This window comes from Fringilla coelebs (assembly GCF_963513975.1).
Source record: "Fringilla coelebs genome assembly, chromosome: 7".
NCBI lineage: Eukaryota > Metazoa > Chordata > Aves > Passeriformes > Fringillidae > Fringilla > Fringilla coelebs.
The window spans coordinates 31905892-31932192 of NC_140035.1; the positions used below are offsets into that span (position 1 = coordinate 31905892).

A 26301-nucleotide genomic window follows, 5' to 3' on the forward strand; every position below is an offset into this window, starting at 1 on the left:
GCTGTGACAGGCACGTGCAGCCCACAGTGCCAGAACTGTCAGGCATCTGCACATGGGTTAGGAGGAAATGGAAATTATTTACTAGAAGCTCATTCATGTCAATGCATGCATCATTTCAGCACACAAATGCAGTGTTCAGGTGGCCTTTCCTCCCACCTTATTGGGAAAATGAAAACCAGAGCATAAGAGCACCTCTCACACACTATTCTGACCCCTCAGTGCCACACCAAGGAGGGGCTGCATCCCTTGAAACAGCTGGATGCTTTTGCTCTAAAGTGCTGAACAGAGCAATGCAGGCAGAGATGCAAACCCAACAGTCTGCTGGCATCTCAAACAAAAACACACCTGCTTTCTGCTCCTTCACTGTGCTCTGAAAAATCCCTTCCCCACTTCCTATTTCCCCTTGCCTTTGGCTGTGTCCTCCTTGCTCTGCAGAGCTCTGCTCAGTCTCCTTCCTCCTCAATTCAATCCATCCTGGAGCCATCCCTGTGATGAGGAGTCCCTGTGATATTTTAGCCAGCAAGATCACTGGTTATGAAAAAAAGACTTTTCTGAAGATGAGGTTTTCTGCAAGCCTCCCACTAAAAAGAGTGGTGAATTTATGACATGAAATGAAATGCGCTGAATCAAACCTGTCAGGGTGAGCACTTGAAAGGGGCATTTCTAATCTAGCAGACTGAAAAACTGCCAGGGATTTGCCTCTGGGAAATTAGCATGATCCAGAGAAAACTTCAAGGTTCTAAGTCAATTAGTTGGTCTAAGACTAGTTATTTATTTAGCTGAAAACAGACCCCAAATGCAGGTTCATTTGATAATAAAACTGTGTCAGACAGTATGAAGCAGCTGACTGCCTACTAACACACCAGAGCAAGTGTTATATATTTTACAGAAAAGAACAAAGCATTTTTCCTTTCTTAAAGGGATTTTGATGGGGAAAAAGAGTAAATAAACAAAGGAAAAAACCCAACACACCAGGGAAATAGAATGTTTACCTGAGTCATACCTTGTCCATTTTTTCCCCAGCCAAAGTATTCATAGACATGGCACCACTTTTACATGGAATTAACACTGCATTTTACTGATGTTTCCACAAAAAAAGTTGTTAGTTGCATTTATTTACTGACAAAAATTTTGTTTCACTTCAGCAGAATAATTTTTTTTTTTTTCACTTTAACAGAATTATTTTCCTTTTACATTCAGGGGTTTATGCTTTGAATGGAGTTGTGTGCATATGTAAATACAAACCTTAAGCAAACAACAAGAGGAAAAGGATATTTGCTTTTTGATGAGAGAGGTAAAGAAAACTGCTAAACATTCTTGCTAGAAATCTTGTCCTTGAATACTTGTTGAAAAATATTAATTTATGGCTCATTAGTACTTAGGCACTGAAAGGATTTCCAAAGTAGTCAATAAGCAGTAGGTCAGTGCAAACCAATAAACTGCTCTCCCCACAACTTTTGCTATCAGTTCCTCCAAATTCAGAAGCAACTGAAAGGCAAGATGAAATTTTAATCAGGACTAAATATGGCCAATATTCAACTCTGGCAAACTTGAGCTGCCACATTTTGATGTGATATTTGCTCAGTATAATGATGCCTGTACTTCCCAAAAGACATTAAATTCCCACCCATCTCATTCCAGGTACTGATTGCACCACTTGGCCAGGTACTGATTGCATCACTACCTTGAGTTCACATAAAAAAAAAAAAATACAAAAAACATCTTAAAAAATTGCAAACTGTTAATGCTTGCAATTATTTTAAGGGATTTGGATTACTTTATAATCTGGATGGCCTCAGTATTCAAAATCTGTGTGATTGCATAGGCATATACAGCTTTTTCCATTTGAAGATCTGCTGTATGCATGGGGGGACTGATCTGATGAGTTATTTGAATAAACAAACAAAAAGAGCCATTTTCTACAACCAGATGTGTCCTGTGATTAGAAGTGGTTAAACTTCCACCCAAGGTCTCAGACCAGATGCATTAAAAAACCTGCACAAGCACAATAATCATTCCACAAATGTTGACAGGAACCAAATATTGATGAAATCACGGTCTTGCAAAATCAATAAAATAAGCCAGATGATCATAGGCAGCATCCCTGATGATTACTGCTGCATAACCAATGAACACCTTCCTGGAAGGATGCTGCTTGTAAGAAGTGCAGCAGAATGCCATCAGGCTAATCCATAAAGCTGCTAACCACTCACTCTCCCATCCAGGGGGAACACACCCCCAAGCACTTTGAAGTGCTCCTGATAAGAAATAGAAAACAGAAGGAAAATTCCCCTTGATATATTTTTATGGGCTACCTAAGCAAGAGCCATGAAATTCAGACAGGAAGGCAGACATGAAGGTTAGATGGGATTTCCCCCCCCCCCCCCCCCCGTATTCCTTTAACACTGCATGGCATTCATGTCATTTAAAAAATTCTCTGGGATAATTTTAAGTGCACAGCATGTACTGCTGCAAGGTACTCGTTTGGTAGGGAGTTGCAAGATGTTTTTTCACCATTTGTGCCTTCTTCACAAATTAAAATCAGACTGTGTCACCAGCCGAGCCAGAATATGGGAATTCACAGGACACAATAAACCTATGAGAATTAAAATTACCATAGCAACTCTGCATTTTGATTTGCTGCTATTTTGTTGAATCAGCCAGCCTGGCTCTCAGAGCTGTGGTTACTATGGAAGACAGGAGCAGAAATTCACCTTCCTGGGGCAAGGGAGACAGACAGCAGACAAGATGAAATGCTGCAGTCTGCAGAGCTTCACTTATTTAGGAGTCATTTATTTTAAACATCATCTTCTGTAATTTGACATAAGTGAGATAAATTATTACTATTACAAGGATAAAATCTTAAATAAAATTTACCTTTCAAATTAAGATAAATTTGCAAGTGAAAGCAATTAAAATGAGCAAGCAAATACTAGAAAGAGCTCCCAAAACCTACAAAACATAACAGCTTTGCCCAGGCATTTCAGAGGCCATTATAAGGTTCTTTTTTTCATTTCAGTTTACTCACTGGCTAATATTAAACCTGTGATGCTGCTCTCTCTTTTTTTTTTTTTAAATCACTGCCAGTATCATTTTACCTCGCATCAGAGCCGAGAAAATGAAAATATTAAAAATTCAGTTTGTTACAGAATATTGGGAGGAAAAGTACAAAGGGGAATATTATAAAATCTTCATAATACTCTATTTTAAATATGAGGTTTTTATATAAACCCCAAAACACATCATACATCTTCAAGAAAAACTGGCAAGTGCCAATTAGAGGGTAAGCCAACAATGTGGATTTCCCACTGATGAACTTTACAATTAAACCTTTAAAGCATTTACACAGCAAAAATAAATCAGCCAGCAGCAGCATCTTAAAAAAAGTGACCATTTTTTGCAGAGAACTTTGAATGATTTGTCAAACCTGCCTTCTTACAGTCAATATACTTGGACAGAAAGAATATTCCAGAACCCTTGCAACATAAAGTATCTTTTTTTTTTTTTTTAATCCTAATGGGTCAGGTACAGGATTTGTCCTGTGGAATTCCTAGTGGTGGCTTGTGAGTAGAATTGGCAGAAAAAAAAAACCTGTGCAATTTTAAACATACCCTCAATTTAACAGAAGGAGGGAAAAAAAAAAAAAACACAGGAAAACAAAGCAGCACCTGTTCAAACATGACATTTAATGCTGTAAAACCCTAAGACAGACATGCATCCACAGACTCTGTGGCATAATAGAGCCCACAAACCAGAAATTCAAACATCAGTGCACATTACTCACTAATTGCAAAGGACAGCCACTGTTGCATTCAGAGATATTTTTCAATAACAACCTGCCCACTACCCTTGTCTGAGAGTAATTTTCTTCCCCTAAAGCTGTAAAATCTCATACTACTCCTTCAAGAAAAATATTTGTAATGCTGCTGCAATGTCTGTCTCTCACCTGCAGGATAAGATCCTCTAATCCCTTGGAAGGAGGCCAGTGTATAAAGGCATATATGGACACAATAGAATTTAAAGTTTGCAGGACAACATTCCCTAAGGGTAGCTCTGTGCACGGGGAATGGGAATTTTTTATTGCAAGAGTGAGGAAATCCATATGGCAGCAACAAAGCAAGAGCACCCAACAAGCTACAGTCCCTGTCATATAGAAATTTTCATTAAAGTTGAGTTTCATAAAGTGAATGATGAAAAAACACAAAACAAAGAACACAGAGCGCCGGGTATGATTGCAGAAGAAATGATTGGAGATTCCTACTCGTTTTAAATAAGTATTATTGCTCAGAGCTTAAAAAGGTTTAGAAAAAGAGAAAGTTCTGTCACACCAGGTCACAGGCTAAAGCAAAACAAGGACTGCAGCAGGAGAACTCCACTGCTCTGGGCCAAGGATGCCGTGCAGGTGAGGGGCAGGGCTGGATGCACTCACCACTCACTCGGGATGCAGGCACTGCCTGCCTGCAGCTCATCCCCACACCAAGCGCTCCAGCAGCCAGCTGAAGGCCCCAGCTGTGCTGTCTCCTGCACAAACACAAGTTCTCCCTTCCCAGCAGGTGCCCCAGGTCCTGCAGGGAGCAATGGGAAAACGACTTAGCACCATGGAAACCTTCCTGGGAGGGTGGAAATGGCTTTGTTGACACCGAGGCGAAGAACGGGGCAGTGAGCAATTTCTCCTTCCCCCCAAATACTCAGGATTCATTCAGCACCTCTGAGACTGTGCCAGCTGGATGGGGGAAAACAAATCCACTTAGTCTGGGACAATCTGTCCCATGGAGCACTGAAGAATCCAGCAGACAACCTGTCTTTCTCTACTGGTAGTGCTTAAGAAAAAACACCTAAAAAAAACCACAAGAGGGGGAGAAGGAAGCTGACAGCTAATTAAGAGGCAAACAGCCATGACAGGTTCTTTTGCCCAACACTGTACCCAAACTATGCAGGGTCTCACAAATGTTTCACTGGGTCTCATGCTGAATTTAATTAGAGGATTTTCTCAACCTCAGCGGTCCACAATCCAAAGAAATTCCCTACTGCAGCCCAGTGAGAGTAAGTTTTCTCCTTTGCTCCCAGAAACAATGGAGTAAGCATCTGTGATATTTATCACAAGCCATAATTCATGTTATTAACAGCTTTTATTGTTCTAAAGACACAATCTACCAAAATCCTGCATTTACCCAACATAAAACTACTCATTTCTCCTGTTCTGTCACTTAATGAAATGCTTCAAAACAGAGGAAAAATATTTTCCACAATTACATGAAAAAGCTTTTCTTAATTCCATTAGAGCCTATAATAGGTGGAGAGGGCAAGCACATCCTTCTTCATCCCAGCAAAATGGACAATATTTTCAAACATCTTGACAGTAGAGTTCAGATTAGCACATAGAAATTATCCACCAGATTTGCTACCTCACAGAAAATGACTTCCCTGAGCATGTTCCAATCAGTTTCATTTGGGAGCCTTGCTCATGCAGAGTCATTAATAATAAATAGATTTGGTGTTTTGCCAGGATTCATAACCAGCATCTATTTCAGCAGACTGAGGCAAATGGCATGCATCATCTTTATGAAACAGCCCCAAATCTGCAGCAGAGTGGCCTTACTCAATAACTCTTGCAGTAAGTGAAAACAGCAGCACCAATGACTCTGAAAATAAAATCAGTCACTTGGAAAGTCAGGGCAGCTGGGCCAGCTGAGACTGGAGGAGACTTGATCCACATCCTCTACAAACAACTACCAGCTCCTTGTGAACCAGACCTGATGGTCTGAACACCCCTGGCAAAGCCAGGATTAAGCAGGAGGAACCAGACCTGATGGTCTGAACACCCCTGGCAAAGCCAGGACTAGGCAGGAGGAGCCAGACCTGATGGTTTGAACACCCCTGGCAAAGCCAGGACTAGGCAGGAGGAACCAGACCTGATGGTCTGAACACCCCTGGCAAATCCAGGATTAAGCAGGAGGAACCAGACATGGTGGCTTCAACCTGCTGAAGACAGGGGAGTTATTTGAGAGTAAAATAACTCTGATGGTTTGGGGAAATGGTTGATCACAGACCCTGGGTGCTCCTACAGCACCCCAGATGTAAAACCTGTGAATTAGGAATGAAACACAGTGTCAGGAGTAATAAATTGTGCCTCAAGTCCCCACTCATTACAGATGGATACAGGGATGGAAAAATATGCAGCTTTCAAGACAACAAAGTAGTCTGTGCTGTTTTGCTAAGTTTGACACACCAAGAATTGAGTTTATTTTGAATAAACTTTCCTCTCACATCTTTGCCTGTGTCTTCAAAGACTTCATCTACTGAGCTAGTTCACAGAGAAAGCTTGCTACAGATCCCCAGTGACCCAGATAGCAGCAGCAGCATTCCAAATTCTCAGCCTGCCTTTTCCTCAGCCAGACAGTAATTCTGTGAATGTTTTTACATAGCAATTGCCCTTTGATGGTGTGCTTTCTGCCAACAGATTGACAAGAAGCAAACTTTAGCAAAACAAACAAAAGAGCTGCAAAAACTGCCACCTTGCAATGGGTACCTTCCTGCCATCATGAATCCCTTGTTTCCTGCCCCTTCTGACCATGCATCCATGGGCCCTGATCTCAAGGATGCCAAAAGACATGGTTTCTCTCAGCTCTTTACAATAAAAGCCACTATCAAGGCAAGTTTCTTGAAGTCAAGCTTTCTGAAGTACAGAGCAGGATGCTGTATAATGTGTTACAGGCTTCAGTGAAAGCAAAAACCATACTACATTTTTTTTTCATGTGTGTTTTACCACGAAAAACCCCAAATTCCTCTTTTTCTTGTACTGGCAACTGAGTGACCTACATCCTGGAGCACGTGCATCCATGAATATTTCCTTTTCCTTGTTCATTCCCATTTCCAGCTGCAGATGCTTTATCCCCTCTCAGTGTCCTAATGCCCTCCCTGATTTTTGGTTGCATTACCAAGCCTTAGAACAGCACAGAAAGCTCAGACACTTAAGAACATCATCTCCAACAAAGCAGGACCTGTCCAAGTCCTGCATTCTGTCCCACCTAGCTGAGAAGCCACCACTGGAAATACCAGAGGCTGGGAAGCCTGAGAAAAATGAACAGCAGACCAAAGGCCATTTTCTGAGCTGATTTCTATAGGTGGAGTTAGCTTAAAATCACTAAACCTTTGGCTGGGGTGTGCATGCAACACTTCTGTTTTCAGGGAAAAGCCTTTTCCCTGACACCAGTTATATCCCAGTATCAGGATGAGAGGGTTGTGTTGCTGCTTGTGTAAAACAAATAATGCCAGCTCTGATCAGAGGTCTCTACTCAGACAGCCCTGGCTTCTTGAGCAGGAACTGTATCCCACATAACTGCTGAGCCATGCAAATGACTGAATTCCCTTCCTTACTGGAATGCTAAAGGATCTCCCACACAGCTTTTAATTCCTCACTCATTTTTTTGTGGTATCTGACTGCAACAAAAGCTCAAAACCAAAACTGGAGTTATTGCTGCCCTGCTAATCCCCAATCCAGTGACTTTGGGGACAGCAAACCATAGAGATTATTCCATCAAGTGACAAAGAAGACAGTCACACTACACCATGGGGTTAAGTGCATTATCATGTGTTATGGCTGAAATTCAAACCCAGACAAGTGTAACAATCAGAACCAAATGCTCCCCTAAATACCTCAGTATTAGATCCAGCTACACACCAATATACAAGCCATTAGGAAAAATATTCTACAGCAAGAAACAGGGAACACCATGACTAAAAAAGCAGTAAGTTACACAAACATCATGTTATTTTGGAGAAACGTTTCTCTTTTGGTGTCTTAAATAAAAAGGAAGCATGAGAAAGTTTCCTCCTGCTGGAATGGTCAGGAAGAAGAAGAGAACATACAAAAGAGTTTAGAAAACTCTGAGCCAGAAATGACTTGTCCACAGCACAGCTTCTCATCAGGCAGCACTGATCACCACATCCAGGCAGACAGGGCTGAGACATGGGCTCAGAACCAAATTCCACAGGCAGCATCCAGGCAGGGAATTTGTCTCCAGCAGGTAAAAAAATAATCTCTGATTTTCTTCTGGGCTTGTCAACAATCACATATTTATCTCATCTGTCTCAACAAACAGGGGTTTGTGTATTAACAAATAAATACACAGAGCAATTCCAAATCCCCTCTCTCCTTTGTTCAGCACCACTTTTAGCTGCTACAGCTTTTGAATTTCACCCTACAGAACCAAGCTAATCTCCCCATTGCATGCAAAGCCATCTGCTTAAAACAAAACCCAAAAACGAAACAAAACAAAAACCCACAAGACACACCAAACCAAAATAAACTCCTTTTCCCCTGAATTCTGAACCAAGAGGCTGATTGGGCATGGTCTATAACAAATAACAGGGCAAGGTTTTTCTTGTTCATGCTGGGATTACAAAAGGTACAGGGACTACCCACACTTGAAAAAAAAAAACTATTTTAAAACATTGTTCAACTCTAATTTCATGTCTCAAGATGGTAAAAATCCTCCAGGATGAAGATGCTGAATGTCACCCTGTGTAAAGTGACAGTTGCCACTGACACAGCTGCTTTTTCTGCAGCTGTTCATTCAGGGCATGTCAGACCTGCCCCAGAGCTGATACAGATAACTATCACTTATTCAATTAGTGGTCTCTGCTCTATTTATAGAGCAATATCTGCATCAGAAAGGGAATAAAAATGCCCCACATCAGGATAGCCCAAGCCTCAGGAACATTAAAGAACCTCACACTCAGCTCCTGTGAAGAAAGCACCTCAATAAAGATAAAGAAAAGGGAACATGGGAAACAAAACCAGATTGGCCTGGATCAGAGCCAGGACTATAATTCACTGAATTCTGTGCTCAAGCCTGCTGACCTCAATGATGAATATCTGAAGCTCCCAGCAGCTTCTCTTCAATTGCTCCTGCACCAGATTTCCAAACTGCCACAAGGGAAATGCAAAAAATCACTAAGAATAAGAACCAAGGCAGGTTCTCCAGCAATCACCACCCTAACCAGAGAGACCAGTCTCTCTTGCTCTCCCATTTTTTAATTTCCTTCTTAAATTTGAAAGCATGCCTGCATCTGTGAGATGAGACAAGCCAGAATAACTCCATGAGCTGGGTCCTCCTTCTGTGTGTTCTCTGCCTCGTTACAGAATTTACTTATTGCTCTTGGCAGTGGCAAATTTGCTGCTGTTTTTAGGGGAAAAGAAAGAGATGAACAAAAAACCCTTGATGTGCCACTGCCAGCACTGTGCTCCCCAGGCTCTCCACACAGCTGTGCTGACTTCAGCATCCCTCCTCGGGCAGCACGGCAATGCCAGCGCCAGGAGCCGCTTAATCCGGGCGGGAATTGATCTGTAAAACGCTGTAATGAGCTTCGACAGAACAGGGCCATCGATAGGGGAACGCACGTCAGACAGCAGGCAGCAGGCGGGAGCTCCAGCCCTGCCCTGTGCCCTGCCGGCCGGGCGGGATAAACCTCCTCTGCTGGGCACTCCGGGGTCACTGCACCTGCACAGACCCCAATTCAGGCAGGATCCTCCTCACTCTGGGGTCACAGCACCTGCACAGACCCAAATTCAGGCAGGCTCCTCGGTCCCCATCACCCTGCACAACCCCAAATTCAGGCAGGCTCCTCGGTCCCCATCACCCTGCCCAACCCCAAATTCAGGCAGGCTCCTTCTCAGTTCCCATCACCCTGCACAGACCCAAATTCAGGCAGGCTCCTTCTCAATCCCCAACATCCTCCATAAACCCCACATTCAGGCAGGTTCCTCAGTCCCCATCACCCTGCACAACCCCAAATTCAGGCAGGCTCCTCCTCACTCTGGGGTCCCCATCATCCTGCACAGACCCAAATTCAGGCAGGCTCCTCAGTCCCCATCACCCTGCCCAACCCCAAATTCAGGCAGGATCCTCCTCACTCTGGGTTCACAGCACCTGCACAGACCCAAATTCAGGCAGGATCCTCAGTCCCCATCACCCTGCCCAACCCCAAATTCAGGCAGGCTCCTTCTCAGTCCCCATCACCTGCAGAAACCCCAAATTCAGGCAGGCTCCTCCTCACTCTGGGGTCCTCATCACCCTGCACAACCCCAAATTCAGGCAGGCTCCTCGGTCCCCATCACCCTGCACAAACCCCAAATTCAGGCAGGATCCTTCTCAGTCCCCATCACCCTGCACAAACCCCAAATTCAGGCAGGCTCCTTGGTCCCCATCACCCTGCACAACCCCAAATTCAGGCAGGATCCTCCTCACTCTGGGTTCACAGCACCTGCACAGACCCAAATTCAGGCAGGATCCTCTTCACTCTGGGGTCACAGCAGGCTCCTTCTCAATCCCCATCACCCTGCACAGACCCAAATTCAGGCAGGATCCTTCTCAGTCCCCATCACCTGCAGAAACCCCAAATTCAGGCAGGCTCCTCCTCACTCTGGGGTCACATCACCCTGCACAACCCCAAATTCAGGCAGGCTCCTTGGTCCCTATCACCCTCCACAAACCCAAATTCAGGCAGGCTCCTTGGTCCCCATCACCCTGCACAGACCCAAATTCAGGAAGGCTCCTCAGTCCCCATCACCCTGCACAACCCCAAATTCAGGCAGGATCCTTCTCAGTCCCCATCACCCTGCACAACCCCAAATTCAGGCAGGCTCCTTGGTCCCCATCACCCTGCACAACCCCAAATTCAGGCAGGCTCCTTGGTCCCCATCACCCTTCCCAAACCCCAAATTCAGGCAGGTTCCTCCTGGCTGGCAGAAGGCAGAGCCTGCCTCCAGCCCCTGCAGCTGCAGGAGCGGCCCCTTGCCCTGAGGGATGGCTCTGCTGGAAAGGCAGCAGCCATTTATCCCTCCTACCTGGCAGCTGTGAACCATCCCATGATTATTTAACACAAAAAGACATTAGAATCCATTATAAATATGTCTGAGTCCCGTTCTCCTTCTAAAAATGCCCAAAATGTCAATAAAGCAAAAATTGCTTACATGCTTAGCTGAAATGCCACACAAAAAAAACCCCAAAGGGGCTTCGTAGCTTCTTGAGAGCAATGAAAGTTTCAGAGCAGTAATTAGTTTATCTTTTTCAAAGTCTACCATGGGCTTCTTTCAGCTTTTATAAAAGAAAAATAATTAATCAAGATCATTTAGAAATCCAGCCAACAAGTGAAATAAACCTTTAACTATATTTAAGCCTAACATAAACAAATGCTGACAACTCAAATGATAATTTTTAACATTCATAAATTGAGAGTGAACATGAGAGCTGTGGACTAGAAAACACTTTCTGGACTCTCACAGCTAAGAAACTGTGATGCCAAATAAATAAAAGAAAGCAGCAAGAGCTGGGCACATGGCCCTGCAACAACAACAACAGCAAACCAAGAGAACAGGCATCAAAATGTTAGATACCAACAAAGACCTTGGCCAGGGCTGAAGGAGATAAGGTAACAGAGCTTCTTGAAAAGAAATCAATACCTGAAACCAAAGAGGATCATTGAATTAGAAAAACTGCCCTTCCTTTTTTTTTTTTTTTTTTTGGCACTCAATTTTTAATGAGCAAAATGTTCACTGCCCAAGCCAGAAATGCTGCCAATGCCTTTTAAGTGGTGTTTGCTGCTGATTAATGGTATATTCTACTAAAAGTAGGATAAGAAGCAAACTAATGAAAAATCATCAGTGGAAATGGAAAAAAAGCAAGGCCCAAGATGTTCATCAAATGCCCTTCTTGGAAAATAATAATAAAAACAAACCCAAACCCACACAAAAAAGACCTGAAGAGCAAATCAAGGCATTTTAAGAGAGTAAAAAGAAACATTTAAGACTGTTCATTTTCTATCAAATCTAGTTACTTGTCCTACATCTTAAAGAAGTTGCAAGCAAATGCTGCAATTTAATATCTTTGCTTGTATTTCCTAATTAACAAATATACTTCAGCAGCTTGGCAAATTGGCTTCAATTCAGGAAAATATTAACCATCTGCCTAAAAATAAGCAGATTTTATACCTTCCTGAAGTCAACTGGAAAGAGAAGCATGCATGCCTATATGCTAAAAATGAAACATATGCTCCAGTGATATGCTGAAATGGAGCCTTGGTGTTAAAAGGTCTTAATTCATGCTTGAAACCATCTTGAAATTCTTTGCTGAAAGGCAGTATGGCAAGGAAAATACTGGGTCTATCTTCATTTGAGCCACTAAACTTCAGACTATACGCATATTTTTTAAACCAGATGACAGAACAGACACCTCATCATTCTCTCTGGCTCTGCAAAGGGGTACCCCAAAATATTTGATCGCAAAACTAAGGCCTGAAGCTGAAACCTGCACCTTATTTTCATGCTCTTGGGTAAGCATCCGCAGAGGGGCTGCAGAAACTAACGAGCTCAGCAGCCCCGTCACTCATTTGACAGGCTCAAGATGCTCGCACACGTATCAGCTGGTTTATTTTTAAAGCGACGCGGAAATATACACGGAAATAAATAGCCGTCCATGAGACATACATATATATATGTAATAGACATTCTATTCCACGGACGCTCGGCTATCTATCTCCCTGGAGCCCCGCTGGCCAAGGCCAGGCTCGGGAGGCCCGCGGTGCGGTCAGTGCCCGCTCCCGGCACGGAGCGCGCTCCAGCCCCGCCGCAGCCGCGCATCTGGGGGTTCGCCGGGCGAGCGGAGCCCGCGGGGAGGGGGGAGAGGCCATCCCGCAGGGGAGGAAGGTGGATGCAGGGATGGGGTCGGTACCGGATGCACGGATGAGGTCGGTAACTGATGCAGGGATGGGGCCGGTACCGGATGCAGAGGAAGGGTCGGTACCAGACGCAGGGAAGGGGTCGGTAACTGATGCAGGGATGGGGCCGGTACCGGATGCAGAGACGGGGTCGGTACCTGATGGAGGGATGGGGTCGGTACCTGATGGAGGGATGGGGTCGGTACCTGATGCCGCGGCGGGGGCGCCCCCGGGCAGCGCCGCTCGCTGCTGCTGCGGGCGGGTGGCGGCGGCGGCGGCGGAGGCGGCGGGTGGCGGCCGCCCCATCATCAGCATCAGCAGCACGGGCAGCAGCGCGGCCGCCAGCCCCGGGAGCAGCGCGGAGAGGCGCCCGCAGGTGGCCGGCATGGCGAGCAGCCCGGGGGCAGCGGAGGCATATTGCGGGAGGGCGGCCGGCGCAGCGCTCCGCACCCGCGGCCCCGGCGGCGGCTCTGCGGCGGCGCTGCCCGCCCGCCCACGGACGTGCCGGGGCGGGGCCGGGGCGGGGCGGAGCGGGGCCGCCTCCCCCAGGTGCCCGGGATGTCGCCCCCTCCCCCAGGTGCCCGGGATGTCGCCACCTCCCCCAGGTGCCCGGGATGTCGCCGCCTCCCCCAGGTGCCCGGGATGTCGCCGCTCGGAGGCGGCCCCGCTCGCATCGCCCCCCGCACTTGTTGCCGGCAGTGTCGGTGACCCACAGAGTCACAGAACCACGGAGTCCACCGGGCTGGGAAAGGTCTCCGAGGTCACCGAGTCCGACCTGTGAGCCGAGAGCAGCGTGTCAAGCACTGAGTGCCACCTCCAGGCTTCCCTACGACACCCGCAGGGATGGTGACTCCGCCGCCTCTCCGGGCAGCCCGTTCCCATGTCTGATCACCCTTTCTGTGAAAAACTCTGCCTAATGTCCAGCCTGAACCTCCCCTGGCACAGCTTAGGACTGCGTGCTCTCATCTTGTCGCTGATTGCCTGGGAGCAGATCCCATCTGCTGCTCCAGCTTTCAGGGAGCTGTGGGAGCGGCGAGGTCTCCCCTGGGCCGCCTTTTCTCCAGGATAAACACGCCCGGCTCCCTCCGCTACTCCTCATTTCACTTGTGCTCCGGAGCCTTCCACCAGCTCTGCTGCCTTTCCCTGGCCTCACAAACACGTGTGCACACATTCCAGTTTTACTTATGTGCGTCCTTAATTCTAAAAAAATGCACTCAGGAGACTAAAAATGTTTATTCTCTATGCTGCTGATCAGTGCAGTGTTGGATATCAGGAGCTGCTGATGGGAATAAACATGCACACGAGGCAGAGAGACGGCTGTGTGTAGGATCGGGGCTTTAAGAGGTGTAATGTCATTTTCAAGGCTGTCACAGCGACTGGAACACATTCCTGATGAAGAGGGGCTGGGCAAGCTGGGCTGGGGAAAAAACCCCAAACCCCAAGGAAAGGCAGCACATCCAGAGAAATCAGAGTGCCCCAGGGCAGGCAGCCACACGCTGGGATCAGCCCGCAGGGGTCTCACGCTGGTGGGGATGAGCGAGCCCATGCCAGGATTTCAGGGAGGCCAACATCCCATTCTCTGTCAGCACTCACAGAACAGGCTAACGCTAAATCTTCAGTGGATGTTGGAATGGTGAATAGGAACTTTAGAAAGTATGAGATTACTTGAATTGCTTTTTAACAAACAAAGATCAGTCAAATAAAAGGTTTATTTTAGATGCTGTAACATACTAGGGCAAATCCTGTCGTTTTCAGATCACAGGAAATTTCTTCATTGAAAGAGAAACAGAGGAATAGAGTCACAAACTACAGCAGGGTATAAATTTGCCCATACTGAAAGGAAGATCTGGCAGGTTACTGAGCATATTTTCAACATATCTCTTATAAAATATGAAAAAAATCTATTTTTCCTTATGCCTCCAGTCATTCTATAGAGTACAATGTAATTATTTCACTGCCATTAACAATGACTTGAAATAGATTTGGGATTGACATAGAAAATTTGCTTTTATTGCAGTTGCTGAAGTTGCTGATAGTCCATTGGCAGCATTTTGGAACAGTCACTGCTTGCAGGGTAGTGGGAAGTGAACATTTCCTCCTCAGCAGGTACTTCTTAGTACTATTCTTTATGGTCAATCTGTCAATCTCTTTTCCTTAATCAGCACCAAAAAAAAACCTTTGCCATGTAAACCTGATTTCATTTGACAGGACCTTTCTTGAAAGAAAGCAAAGAACCACAAAAACCAGACAAATAAAACAATCATTTATTTGATGTGAAACTCCTCCAGGAGCTCATAAAGAAAAAAAAAATTCTTTTTTTAGTTTAGCAGACATGCTCAGTGCCTATTTGCTTCATTAACATCCTCTCACCCAGCTTCCTATTTCAGCCTTTTATGTGGGCACTGGGAAGGAAAAGTGGCTGCTCCTGCACAGCCACTCTTAGAGCTGAATTAATTTTGGATTCTCTGCAACTGTGTGTGGTCCCAGGTGGAAGAAAGAGACCTGCAGAAAACTTGCTGCTGCTCTGAGCTTCCTTTGTGCAGGAATTTGTCTGGTGACTGAGGGTGTGGCAGATCACAAATTCATTTCCAAATGTTTGCAGACGTGGGCTTTTAACAAGATATAAATTATTTGCAGAGGAATAGTTGAACCAGCTTGGCAGCTGGAGCATTTTAAATTAATGTTGCTGATATGAATATGCACAATTATTCATTTATAGAGTTCTGGGGGGAAAAAAAATCTGTTAAATGGGTGATAAAAGCTTTATTGAAAATGGATCCAAACAGAGAATAACATGGAAATTAATCGTCTGTACTACATTTAGAAAAATTACAAAGAAAAATTAGGGTACACAGTAACATTCATTTCAAGAAAAAATAAAATCACAATCAGGATTTTCTTCTTAAACTAATTTTCTTTGAAGAAATGAAGGTTTGTAGGAATTTATTTCAACTATCTGAGTATTCTCTTGAGGAACTGTGTCCACCAGTAACTCCTGCAGTCTTTAAATGTTGCTACATACTCTTCAAACTGCAAACAAATTACAGCCATTGACATCAACAATTGAACTTGGCATCTGCTGTGGTGCCAGGGCTGAAAATGTGTGCACAAATGACACAGAAATGTCACTCTGTGTGGCCTCTGCAAAACCCTCAAAAGCAGGCCAGGTCTGCATGGAAAATTATAAATAATGTAAATTACAATGGGGTATTTTACTGTCCATATTCTTCTCACATTTCCAAGGTCTGTTTTGTGCTTTTGTGTCCTGCAAACCTAGTCTTAGCATGTCCTGTGTGTTTGTCATGAAGGGTAATAATTCAGCACCAGACTTTCCTCAAATTTCAGATTTTCATCTTTTCTGTCTCCTTTATTACTCTTCTCTTTAGGTTAAATTCTCTTCTAGCAAGCCAGGGGACTCAGTAGTTTGGAGTTTTCTGAAGTGTTCACAATGACATTTACTTCTGTTTGTTTTATCAATAACACACACTCATGTCACTTTATTGTGACACAGAATATTGCTGTCTCCCCAGTCACACAGGTGAGTATGACTGGTAATCAGAAAAAATGTGACACTGAGATAAAATGAGACTAATAATACAACAAGGAAAGAAACTCCAGCTCTCTGAGAATTTTCCTAACCTGAAGGCAAGTTGTCACCATTTTCTACAGCAATTTGGCACCTATGAAGTATAAAATATTTATTTCTGGTATGCAGAAATTTCTGCTGGAAATCAGTTTTATGGTGATAGAATACAGTCTGTGACTAGATAATTTTTCTTACTTGTGATTACAAGATTTTTTGACTCAAGGTGCCACTTGAGGTTCAAACATTGTGTAAATGTAAGGTTTTTTGAATTTTGCACATAACTGTGGAGTACAAACATATACTGTGAAATATTTCTGGTGAATTAAATGCATTTAAAAAAATACACCTAAGAAAAAAAAAACCAAAAACAAACCTACAACAGAATTTCTGTTGATTAAGAGGTATTTTATTCCAAAATTCTAAATATCAGAATCAAATCAATAATTACATTTTTTGGTTTACCCAATCATAGTATTTTGAAATTGTATATATACATAGAAAAATACAACCTAATAAAAACATTCAAATTTGCATTAGGATGAAAAGAATGAGTTAAAAAGCAAACCATAGCTTTAATAGCTATACATTTCATATCAGTACAAAATTACTGTGCCACAATACCCACTCCTTTGCACAATTTATAATTTAATAAAAAATAAGGTGACTTCAAATGTATATTGCTCTCCTTAAATGTACCGAAGACCTTTGAAACGAGTTCATAGTAACTGAAAATATTCCCATTTATGCTGCAAGTATTTACTGCATGACAAAGAAACATAAAACTCTCGTTAGTATGTTAATTTTCTGCTTGTGCAAATAATGCTCTACTGATTTAATGCACAAGCAAACACAAAAGAAAGGCAAAAAAAAAATTCATTATGAAGAAATAAAATGTTACATTTTCAGCATATTTGTATCATAGCAAATACAGGTTTCCTTCATGGACTAGAAAAGCAAAACCTGTACAAGGATTTTTTAAGATGCAAACGCTACATGAAATCTTCCATTACTTTGTAAAAGCCAAGGGTCAAGTTATTCATCTTTAATGCAGCATATCTGGAGAAAGGCATTGCATGAAAGGTTACATTTCCTGTGTTATGGTAAAATTCTACACACTGGGAAAAAACAGACCTAAAAACCACAATCACATGAAACAGCAGCAGTGCTACAGACCCAACCCCGTCATTCTATGGCCTCCACTCAAACTTCCCACAGCGGCCTTAAAGAAGGTGGTGCCAGTTCTGAAGAACTCAGGAGTCAGGAGTGCACACCACACTTTAGAATGTACACCCAGCTTCACCCAATGTGGGTGATCAAAGACTTCCACCAGAATCGTTGATCCATCACTCCCAGTGGGCACCTGGCTCTGCCATGTGCTCACACCAAAGGAAACAGCACAGCCCTGCTGAGGCCAGCACCAGTGGGCAGAGGATGGGCAGTGAGCCAGGTCAGACCATGTGGGATGTGCTCACACCAAAGGAAACAGCACAGCTCTGCTGAGGCCAGCACCAGTGGGCAGAGGATGGAGTGAGCCAGGTCAGCCCATGGCATCTTGCACCTGGGGCTGGAGGCTGAAGTCTCAGTACCGAGGAGCTCAGGTCCCGCAGGGGTCACAGCAACACCCATCATCATCCCAGCCGGGGCATCAACAAACCAAAATCATCTCCTCTGGGCCCTGCCATCACCCTTTTTAGTTTTCTGTAATAAAATCCTTTTTTTTTTCCCCAACTCATGAGCAGCCAGCAGCATTGGACGCAAAGAATCACACGCAAAGGGTGGCGCTGGGCTGGGGCAAGGATAAAAACTGCTTTTCATCAGGGTAGTGCTGCTCTGAGACTGCTTGGGAGGGTGGGGGAAAAAATGCTGCAGGGCTCTGTCAGGGTAACCAACAACAAACCCAAATGCTACAGAACACCTAAGTGCAGTATGATTCCTTCAAATCACCCAGAGCATGCTGATTATAGCTGAAATATTTTCAAAATACCCTTTAAGACTGTTTAAGTGTGGACTCAAGTTTAGAAACAGCTAAATATTTAACACCTTTGCTTGGAATAAATGTTTTATAAAGAAAGAGCACGCACAGTAAACTTCCTAAAGTTTCCACAAGCACTATGTGATTTGGAGATCAATGTGTAGATCAAGGTTTAAAACAGAAAAACCCCTGATAACTTGGCAAACAATGTCAGCAAACTTGCTCAAAGGTTTCAAATTACATTGATAAATATAGCCCATATTTGACTTTGCAGTCATGCTTAGACAAAACCTATTTCCACAAATTCATAGCTTCTTGAAAGAAATGTAAACCTATAAATTAGGTTCCTTGCTTTACATTTTCTAAATGTTGTCAAATATAGTAATAGATAATATGCATTCTGTAACGTAAATCGCTTTTCAATATTGATTATGAGATGCTGCATTAATTGAAACCGGAGTACTTATATAATTTCATATTTCATTATAAAAGATATAGCTCTTCTGAAATGTTTTTATTGTCTAAATAATTACATAGCTGTTGATTTTATATTCATAAAAAATCTGCTCCTGAAGCATAGCTCTCAAGAGAAGGCTAATTCTCTGTTGCTGTACTTTTGTTTTCTAAATGCTTCCAGTATGCACCATGTGCATACCAATTTTGACTCAAAGGCATTCATTTCATTCTAAAATACCTTTTCTAAGGTTTCTTTAAAAGCTTTAACATCATTCTACAGTACTTGCTGTAAGAATACATCAATGTCTGTAAGTCAGTACAAAATTTATATTGACACAAATTCCTACATAATCTGGAATCTTATTGCTGAATCTAGAACACATTATCAAAAGTTTCCTGCACCCCCATTCAGGAAAATTTCCAGTTTGGAATCTCCCTGAAACACAAATGCTCCTTTAAAGTGAATTTGAGGTGCTACATCTATGCTCACTAAGTAACCTCTATACTCCATTTACATATGCTACTGTGGTCTTTTGAACCTAACTGGAAATTAATGGACATGAAAGAAGCAACTATTTGTTTTCATCCTTCAGCAGAAGGCAAGAAATAAAAATCACTTAAATAAGTCTTACTTTATGTAACTTCAAAAATGGAAGATACTTTCTATAGCTACAGTAGTTGTACCAATAAAATGTACCTTCTTATCCTGAAAAATCAGCAAAAAGAGTTTCCAGTAAAATTAGGATGCAATTAGCACTGACATTAGCAATGCTATGGTATATCCCATCCATGTGGGCAGGAGGGATCTTGACCATGATTTTTTTTTTTTTTTTAAATACTCTTTTTCACCTCCTCATAAAGCCTACACATGCAAGTAGTCTAATAAATTTCAAGTCACCGTGGAGTGTACGTGTAATGAAAGCACACATGTAGGAATTAGAGCTATAATCTGTCTGGCAGTCTCTTAAACCTCTTACCCTACTGAGATTAAGACTGAGTAAAACCAAGCTCCTTGCACACAGATAATCAGCTGACAAAGCATGAGAACCACAAGCCCATGTAAGAAACTAAAAATGCTGCTCTACCAAAGTCACATTTTGAGGCCAGGATCAAAGCCTGACTCCTGATTCTCTACTACATTACTAGTAACAATGCTAAAAATAAAGACAAAAATAAGACACTGAAGACCTTGAAAGCTCAGAGAAAGCAGAATCATGCTCTATATCCCTTCATGTAAACTAATTTTATCTAAGCAAACTGTCTAAACCCACCCCCTGTAAATGGATAAATATGCAAGCCTATATCTGGTGAACATACTGGCCCCCCCAGACTCAGTGCTCTCTCCCTTAAGGACTCAGATGCCATCATGGATCAGCAAGTAAAAATGGACTCAACAACAAAAGCCATTGCTGGATTTCAAACCTCTGGAAGGATGTAGAAATCAGAGTTGAAACAAACTGCTCGTTTCAGAAAATTCTGGGTTTAGTGGGCACTGCTGTATTTATGGGGGAGATGCAGCTGTGAACAAAAACCCCAAGGTACAAAGCCAAGCCAGAGTTTTTGCCCTTTCAAGAGCTTGTCTAGATAGAAATCTCACTGGTGTAGGAACAGTAGAAGCCCTCCTTTGTGTACCTGGCTGCACACAGGGAGTTTTTAGCGTAATTTATTCTCTTTTTGGAAAAGAGAATAAGCACATCTCATAGAAGGTGCCTTAGTAATGGTTCAGGTACATCCACTGTAGGATCTGGGCAGCCTGTGGCTGCAAGGTGAACAACCTCCTGCTCTGCAGTTTCTTGTCTACTGAAGTGCACAGACAATGTTCTTGGGTCAATCAGTGTGAGAGGCTTCCTTTTACTACACCAGTGGCGAGGGAAATAAGCTGAGAGTGATGCAAAGCCATGGCTTTAAACCCCTGACCTTTTGGTATGTTAAAAAACCAGCAATGAATAGTTAGTGTCTTTTCTGGTAATGAAATGCATTGAACATCATGAAATGTCTTGTGCAATGAAGTGTCTTGTGCAAGGAAACATGCAGGGACTGAAACCATGAATGAAAACAATGAAGCAAGCCAATGAAACAATGAGTGAGTGAAATGAAACAAGCCAATCCAACCTTTACTTTTTGAACCCTTGTGCACTGCCAGCTCTCCCCTGCTTCCTTTGACTCACTGTTCTCTGAGGGCAGGAGGTGAGGGAGGTGTGAGTGTGGCTAAAGTGCAGGTGTAATACAGACCCATGGATGTGGCTGGTCTGAACTGCCCCTGTGTCACTCCATCCTGCACTGGGCATGGCCAAGCAGGGAAAGTGAGGATTTACAGCTTCCCTACAGTGCACCAGGTAACCTGTGTCACACAGGGTCCCTCCAGGGCTCTGCTAGAAACCAAAATACAATTTACAGCCTTCACCTCACATCCTGCACTGGTGTGACTTGTGGACATCAAGGGTTTTCTCAGACATGTCTGTTGGCAGCCACAGCCCAGCACCTTGTCCCTGGCAGGGCATGAATGCATCCATGGAGCCAAGAACTCTGTGGAACACCTGGATCCTGCACTGTGGAAATGCACAGCAGAGTCTTGGGATCTTGCCCTGAATCTTTTCCCCAAGTCCCACAGAAAGTACATCAGCCCCAGATTTCTATCCCTCACTTGGTGCTTGCAGGCTCAATCCCTGCAGTAAGAGACCCAGGACCTGGAGAACAGCATTTCCAGTATTTGTAAGGTCTAGAGGGAAACCACAAGACAGATGACTGGTGTGCAGAACAGGTATCAGCTGTGAACAATTCCACTGAACGTTTCCCAGGAGGAAAAAAAACCATCATCAGAGCAAATGGGTAAAGAACATTCTTCAGTACTGTAAAACAAGCTACATTCATCTTGTTTGTTTTTTTTTTTTTTGTGCAACTGACTTTCAAGAGCTAGGCAATGAAATGTAGTGTACTCCAACCAAAACCAACCAAAACCAACCTGGGAATCCAGCCAGCACCTGCTGGCTCCAAGGGCAGATGCAGAATCTGTGCAGCAACTCATGGAGAGCCAGTGCATGAACCAGAAAAGAGGATGTGTGTCCCAGCAAGCAGAATCCCAGCACTGCTGTCACTGGAGTTTGTCCCAGGGGCTCAGTGCAGATGTGTTAGTGGCAGGCAGGAGCAGCATTAATGCAGGAGGCAGATTAAAGAGTTTTGCCCTTGATTTGCACACAGTGCTGATGCCTTCTGAGACCAGCAGCTCTGCAGTGGTGAGTGTTTGCTCACCAAGGGGGAAGCCAATATTTGTCACCGAGATGTAGGCAAGTGTGCACTTCAGAATGTCTTACAGATAAAACTCTGCTTAAGCTTCTGACGTTCCCTCGCCGTTCTCGTGCGGTTGCAGCTGCTCTCTTTCTTGTTCTTCCTGAGGTGGCCTCACACGTTTGAAAAAGCCCATCTGTGGTTCAGAGAACAGTGAAGAAATTGCACTGTGACTTGCAGGGCATGCACACATCCTTTCCCTTTCCTTCATGGCCAGATCTTAACTGATTGAGCTGTCTTTTCACTCTCTTCCCTCATTTTTGACCTCCAAACGCAGTAAATATTTTTAATATATGAAAAAATTAAACTGAGGTCAGCACCATCACAGACATGCTCTTTTATTCAGCTTCTTCCTGACAAAGCTGAAAAGCTTTTAGTTATTCCAAAAACTGAACTGATTCAGATGATATGGAGAGCAAGGCATTTCTGCAAATATGAACTATATGAACTAACTATCGTGAACTAATATGAAATAATACATCACTAGTAGAGAAAAGCAAATGATAGAAAAACCTCCCAGAGCCAGAACTTACCCTGTACATGACAAACACTAGAACAGCCAGGAGCAGTAACCCTGCTAGGACAGCCAAAATGATAACCCACACTGGCACAGGCATGGGCTGTGGCTGAATGCCCCATGTAATATTTGTAGCAACCTGATAGAAAAACACAATAAATCACACTTTGCACCACAGTGACATGCTGAGTTCATCCAGGCTTTTTGAATCTTGTATACCTTTATCCCATCATGATTATAATCTTAATCCAGTATAAAATACTTTTTCTCTCCAGAATGAATGAAAAGCCATAGATTCTTGGTGACATAAAGACTTCACTGACCCAAATTTAATAGGATTTTAAAGTTAAATTATAGTAGGGGGTTGGGGATTGTTTTGCCTGGGTTTGCTTTTTGGCAATCAGTGGTAACATGGCAACCTATCTTCTGTAATTCTTGATGATTTTCAGGAAAACTGTAGGAAGCTGGAAATATTTTGGAATCACAGACAAATAATAAAGGGATTTTTCTTTTTTGGTTTTTTTTTTTTTTTTTTTTAAAGGCAGTGTACTTTGAAACAAAAAATCAAGTCCACAAGGTGTGAGAGAAAAAAACCCCAGCTAATAACAGGCATTAGAAACCATATTCAAAAATAAGTTAACCATAAAAATTTTCTACATTTTCCTTAAGATCTCTTTATCCTATAATGCTTACCAAAAACTTTCAATTTGCCAGCCCAAACAAAAGGCCTATATCTTCCTTTCTGTTTGCACCCTGTCTCCTTTCCCTTTGAACCCCCCTGAGGCACAGAAGGTCTTTTTGTTCCACCCTAACATATAAAGTTCATATTTAGTGCCTCATATAATAGAATGAAAGCTCATTATTCAACTGCAAGTCCTACTACAGTTGACAACAAATTTCAAGTAAAATATTCCTCTAACTACAATGGCATTAACAGGAACATGAGAACTGTTCACCATCATTTTTTTTCATTTTCAATTAAGTCTTTCAAGCCACAAATTTTGTCAGCTCCGGTCTGTTTTACCCTCAACTGTATGTGCACAACTGAAATAAATACATGAAACAAATAGCTGATAAAATTAAAATTATACCATGTCATAACAATGTTACTCAGCAATAACTGTCTTTGCACTAATTTTGAAATGATTGTATATGGATGCAAATGACTTACAACTGTAGAATTGTGAATATCTTCAAAGGAAAGGTTCTTATAAGGGAACTCTATAACACTGAAGGAAGCAGATGATTTGAGAGAGTAGGAATGATTCTGATTTTCTTTCTGTGTAAGAAAAACAAAATTAGTACTGCATGTGGGTACAAAAAATCACTTTTAATGTTTCAGAAACAGCGCCAGAATATTCCCAGTCACTCACATTCATGAAAGTTTGGGTCCAAAGGCGTGATTTCAAATACAATATTGCACTCTTTCCCCTCTCCAGGTGGCCGACTTGACAGACAATCTTTAAACAGTCAGCAGTTCCACAGCCCTGTGCATAAACATAGGAAGAACATTTCAAGTATGAAAATATTTGAAAAATCCTTAATGACACCACTTTACCCATATATCTATTAGCAAAGCACCAAAAACTATTAAAACACATTTAAAAAACCCCAGTGCTGAGAGCTCACCAGGGTGTGCACGTCCCCCTCCACGGCAGCCGCGTCCCTCCGGCTGACGCGGTGCCCACGGTGCTCCTCCCTGCCCAGGGTCTCATTCCTCTCATCATCCTTGGAAGCAGAAACCTAGCACACACCAGGGGAACACAAACAACGCCTCAGTAGATTGCAGGCTTCAAGCTGAAGGGCAGGAAAATACCTAAATGCAAGTTTCTTTCTGTCCTAGCCATACTTCAGACCCTGGCTGAAAATAAATCACTGCCAATCGTAGAGCAGAAACACAGACACTTGGTATTTATATATTCACTGAGGTTTCTTTTTGGTTATCAAAGATACACCAGCATTCTTTGTTGTTCTATACACTGAATAGCTTCCCTCAGCCCCTTTTTTGCTGCTGAACTAACATACTGACATTTTCCTGAGCTAGCACACTGACTTCTTCTTGAACTAACACAATGACTCTTATTGCTTGTTCTAAACTAGCCTAGAAATCAACTCCTTACAAAACTATCCTAGAAATCAACTCCTTACTCTCAATTAAACTTGCTGGGTTCTGTCTGGTGTTTCTTTGCCTAGTCCAGCCCAGGAAAAAGGAGTTTCTTCTGCTCTGTAAATCCCATGTTCTGCTGGTGGTGATAGCTAACTCTTAATGTCCTTCGTGACCTTAGGATAAATAGATAAATTCATCCAATTTGAATGAATTTACCCAATTCATCCAATTTGGATGAATTTACCCAATTCATCCAATTGGGATGAATTTACCCAATTGGATAAGCAGATAATATAATATATAAAAAAAAATACCATCTCCTTCCAAGCAACAAACCCAGAAAATTTACATCAAGAGTCCAGAAGCATCTGGTTTTAGTTCATGACCACATGCATTATAATTCTGCTGCTTTGGACTTAGAACTCATATAGAACAACCTTGAAGTTTAAAAAAAAAGGAAGAAAAAACCCATAATAAAAAGACACAAGACAAACTGATCTTTGATTTGACAACTCTGAGCTGCTGTTCACCTTTTATTTCACCTGCTACATACATTGACAGGCAGTGTGGAAAAGTGTAGCCTTACTTGTCAGCCACAGATGAAAAACTATCTCAGTTTGTCATATTCTCAGGGATATTCCACTCAAAGGGAAAGTCCTGCTTACCTTAATTTTCAGTGGGTTGATTTCCATGTCAGAAGTGCAGTTCATGGGACCATCAATTTCATACTGCACAATGTACAGCAGCGTGTTGTTCTTGTATTTGTAAGGCCACTGCAGAGTCATCATCACCTTGCTGAATGCACTTGGACCATTGTTTCTCAGCTGATTATGAAAATAAAATTTACAGATGTAAATAAATAATGCTACTCTCTCTGTTAATGAGCATATGGCTCTTACTTTATATTTGAGCCACAAATGTGATACTGCCACTACCCCCACCCCCAACCACTTATGGCAACAGCATCAAAACTTTACCTAAAAGTGGTAAAACTTTTAACTATTAGCATTCACACAGCTGTCTCAGTAAGTTCTCCTTAATTACACAATCTAGATCAAATCTGTGATAATTCTTTAAAGGAAATTTTAAATACTGAAATTTTTTTCACAGCAAAAGACTTCAGAGTAGTGATTCAGAACAGAGTACAATAATTTACAGCCATGAGCCATTTCCTGAGCTAACATTACTTCAAAAGTTTTATCTAGATTTCAAAAGGCAAGAAAATAAAGTATGTGTAGTTATGTAGGTAATCAAGCCCTGTTATACTATTTTTCAGGCATTCCAACCCTTCTTGGATATATGCCAGTTATTGGCCCAGCATTAAAAAATAAAATCTCTCCTTACATACAAGACAAACGGAAAAAAAAATCATAATTTGCTCCAGAGAAAAGCTACACCAAAAGATTTATTTTCATTTATCACAGAAGCATGTCACAGAACTCAGCAGTAATTCCACACCTCATAGATGTGCTGAACTAGAGGCCCAATGTCATCTTCTGTTTCAGGGTTCTCCTTTGGCTGCCAGTTTGCAATGGGAAGGAATATGTGGTCAGGGGACGAGACACTAAACAGCAGAGCAAAGGAGTTGTCATTAGCAAGCATGAAAAATTAAATGTGATTCTCTAGGATTTCTAAAGGAAAAAATCAACTTGCTTAAAATA

General features: G+C 42.7%; 2 protein-coding genes across 2 annotated transcripts in view; both read right to left on the minus strand.

Annotated features, from left to right (window-relative positions):
- The window catches only part of FAM171B (family with sequence similarity 171 member B), a gene marked incomplete at both ends in the record, with an annotated part of 29233 nt that extends 16129 nt beyond the window's left edge, over positions 1 to 13104 (minus strand). The window contains one exon of the mRNA XM_084208887.1: positions 12924 to 13104. Within this exon, the coding sequence (XP_084065013.1) occupies positions 12924 to 13104 (181 nt within the window). The remainder of the gene's footprint in view (positions 1 to 12923) is intronic.
- Positions 13105 to 16697: 3593 nt separating this feature from the next.
- ITGAV (integrin subunit alpha V) overlaps positions 16698 to 26301 on the minus strand; it is a 46436-nt gene continuing 36832 nt past the window's right edge. The window contains exons 24-30 of the mRNA XM_084209799.1: positions 26099 to 26204; positions 25306 to 25464; positions 24163 to 24276; positions 23907 to 24020; positions 23705 to 23812; positions 22550 to 22672; positions 16698 to 22152 (exon numbers count right to left, since the gene is read on the minus strand). Of these exons, the coding sequence (XP_084065925.1) occupies positions 22057 to 22152; positions 22550 to 22672; positions 23705 to 23812; positions 23907 to 24020; positions 24163 to 24276; positions 25306 to 25464; positions 26099 to 26204 (820 nt within the window). The 3' untranslated portion in view covers positions 16698 to 22056. The remainder of the gene's footprint in view (positions 22153 to 22549; positions 22673 to 23704; positions 23813 to 23906; positions 24021 to 24162; positions 24277 to 25305; positions 25465 to 26098; positions 26205 to 26301) is intronic.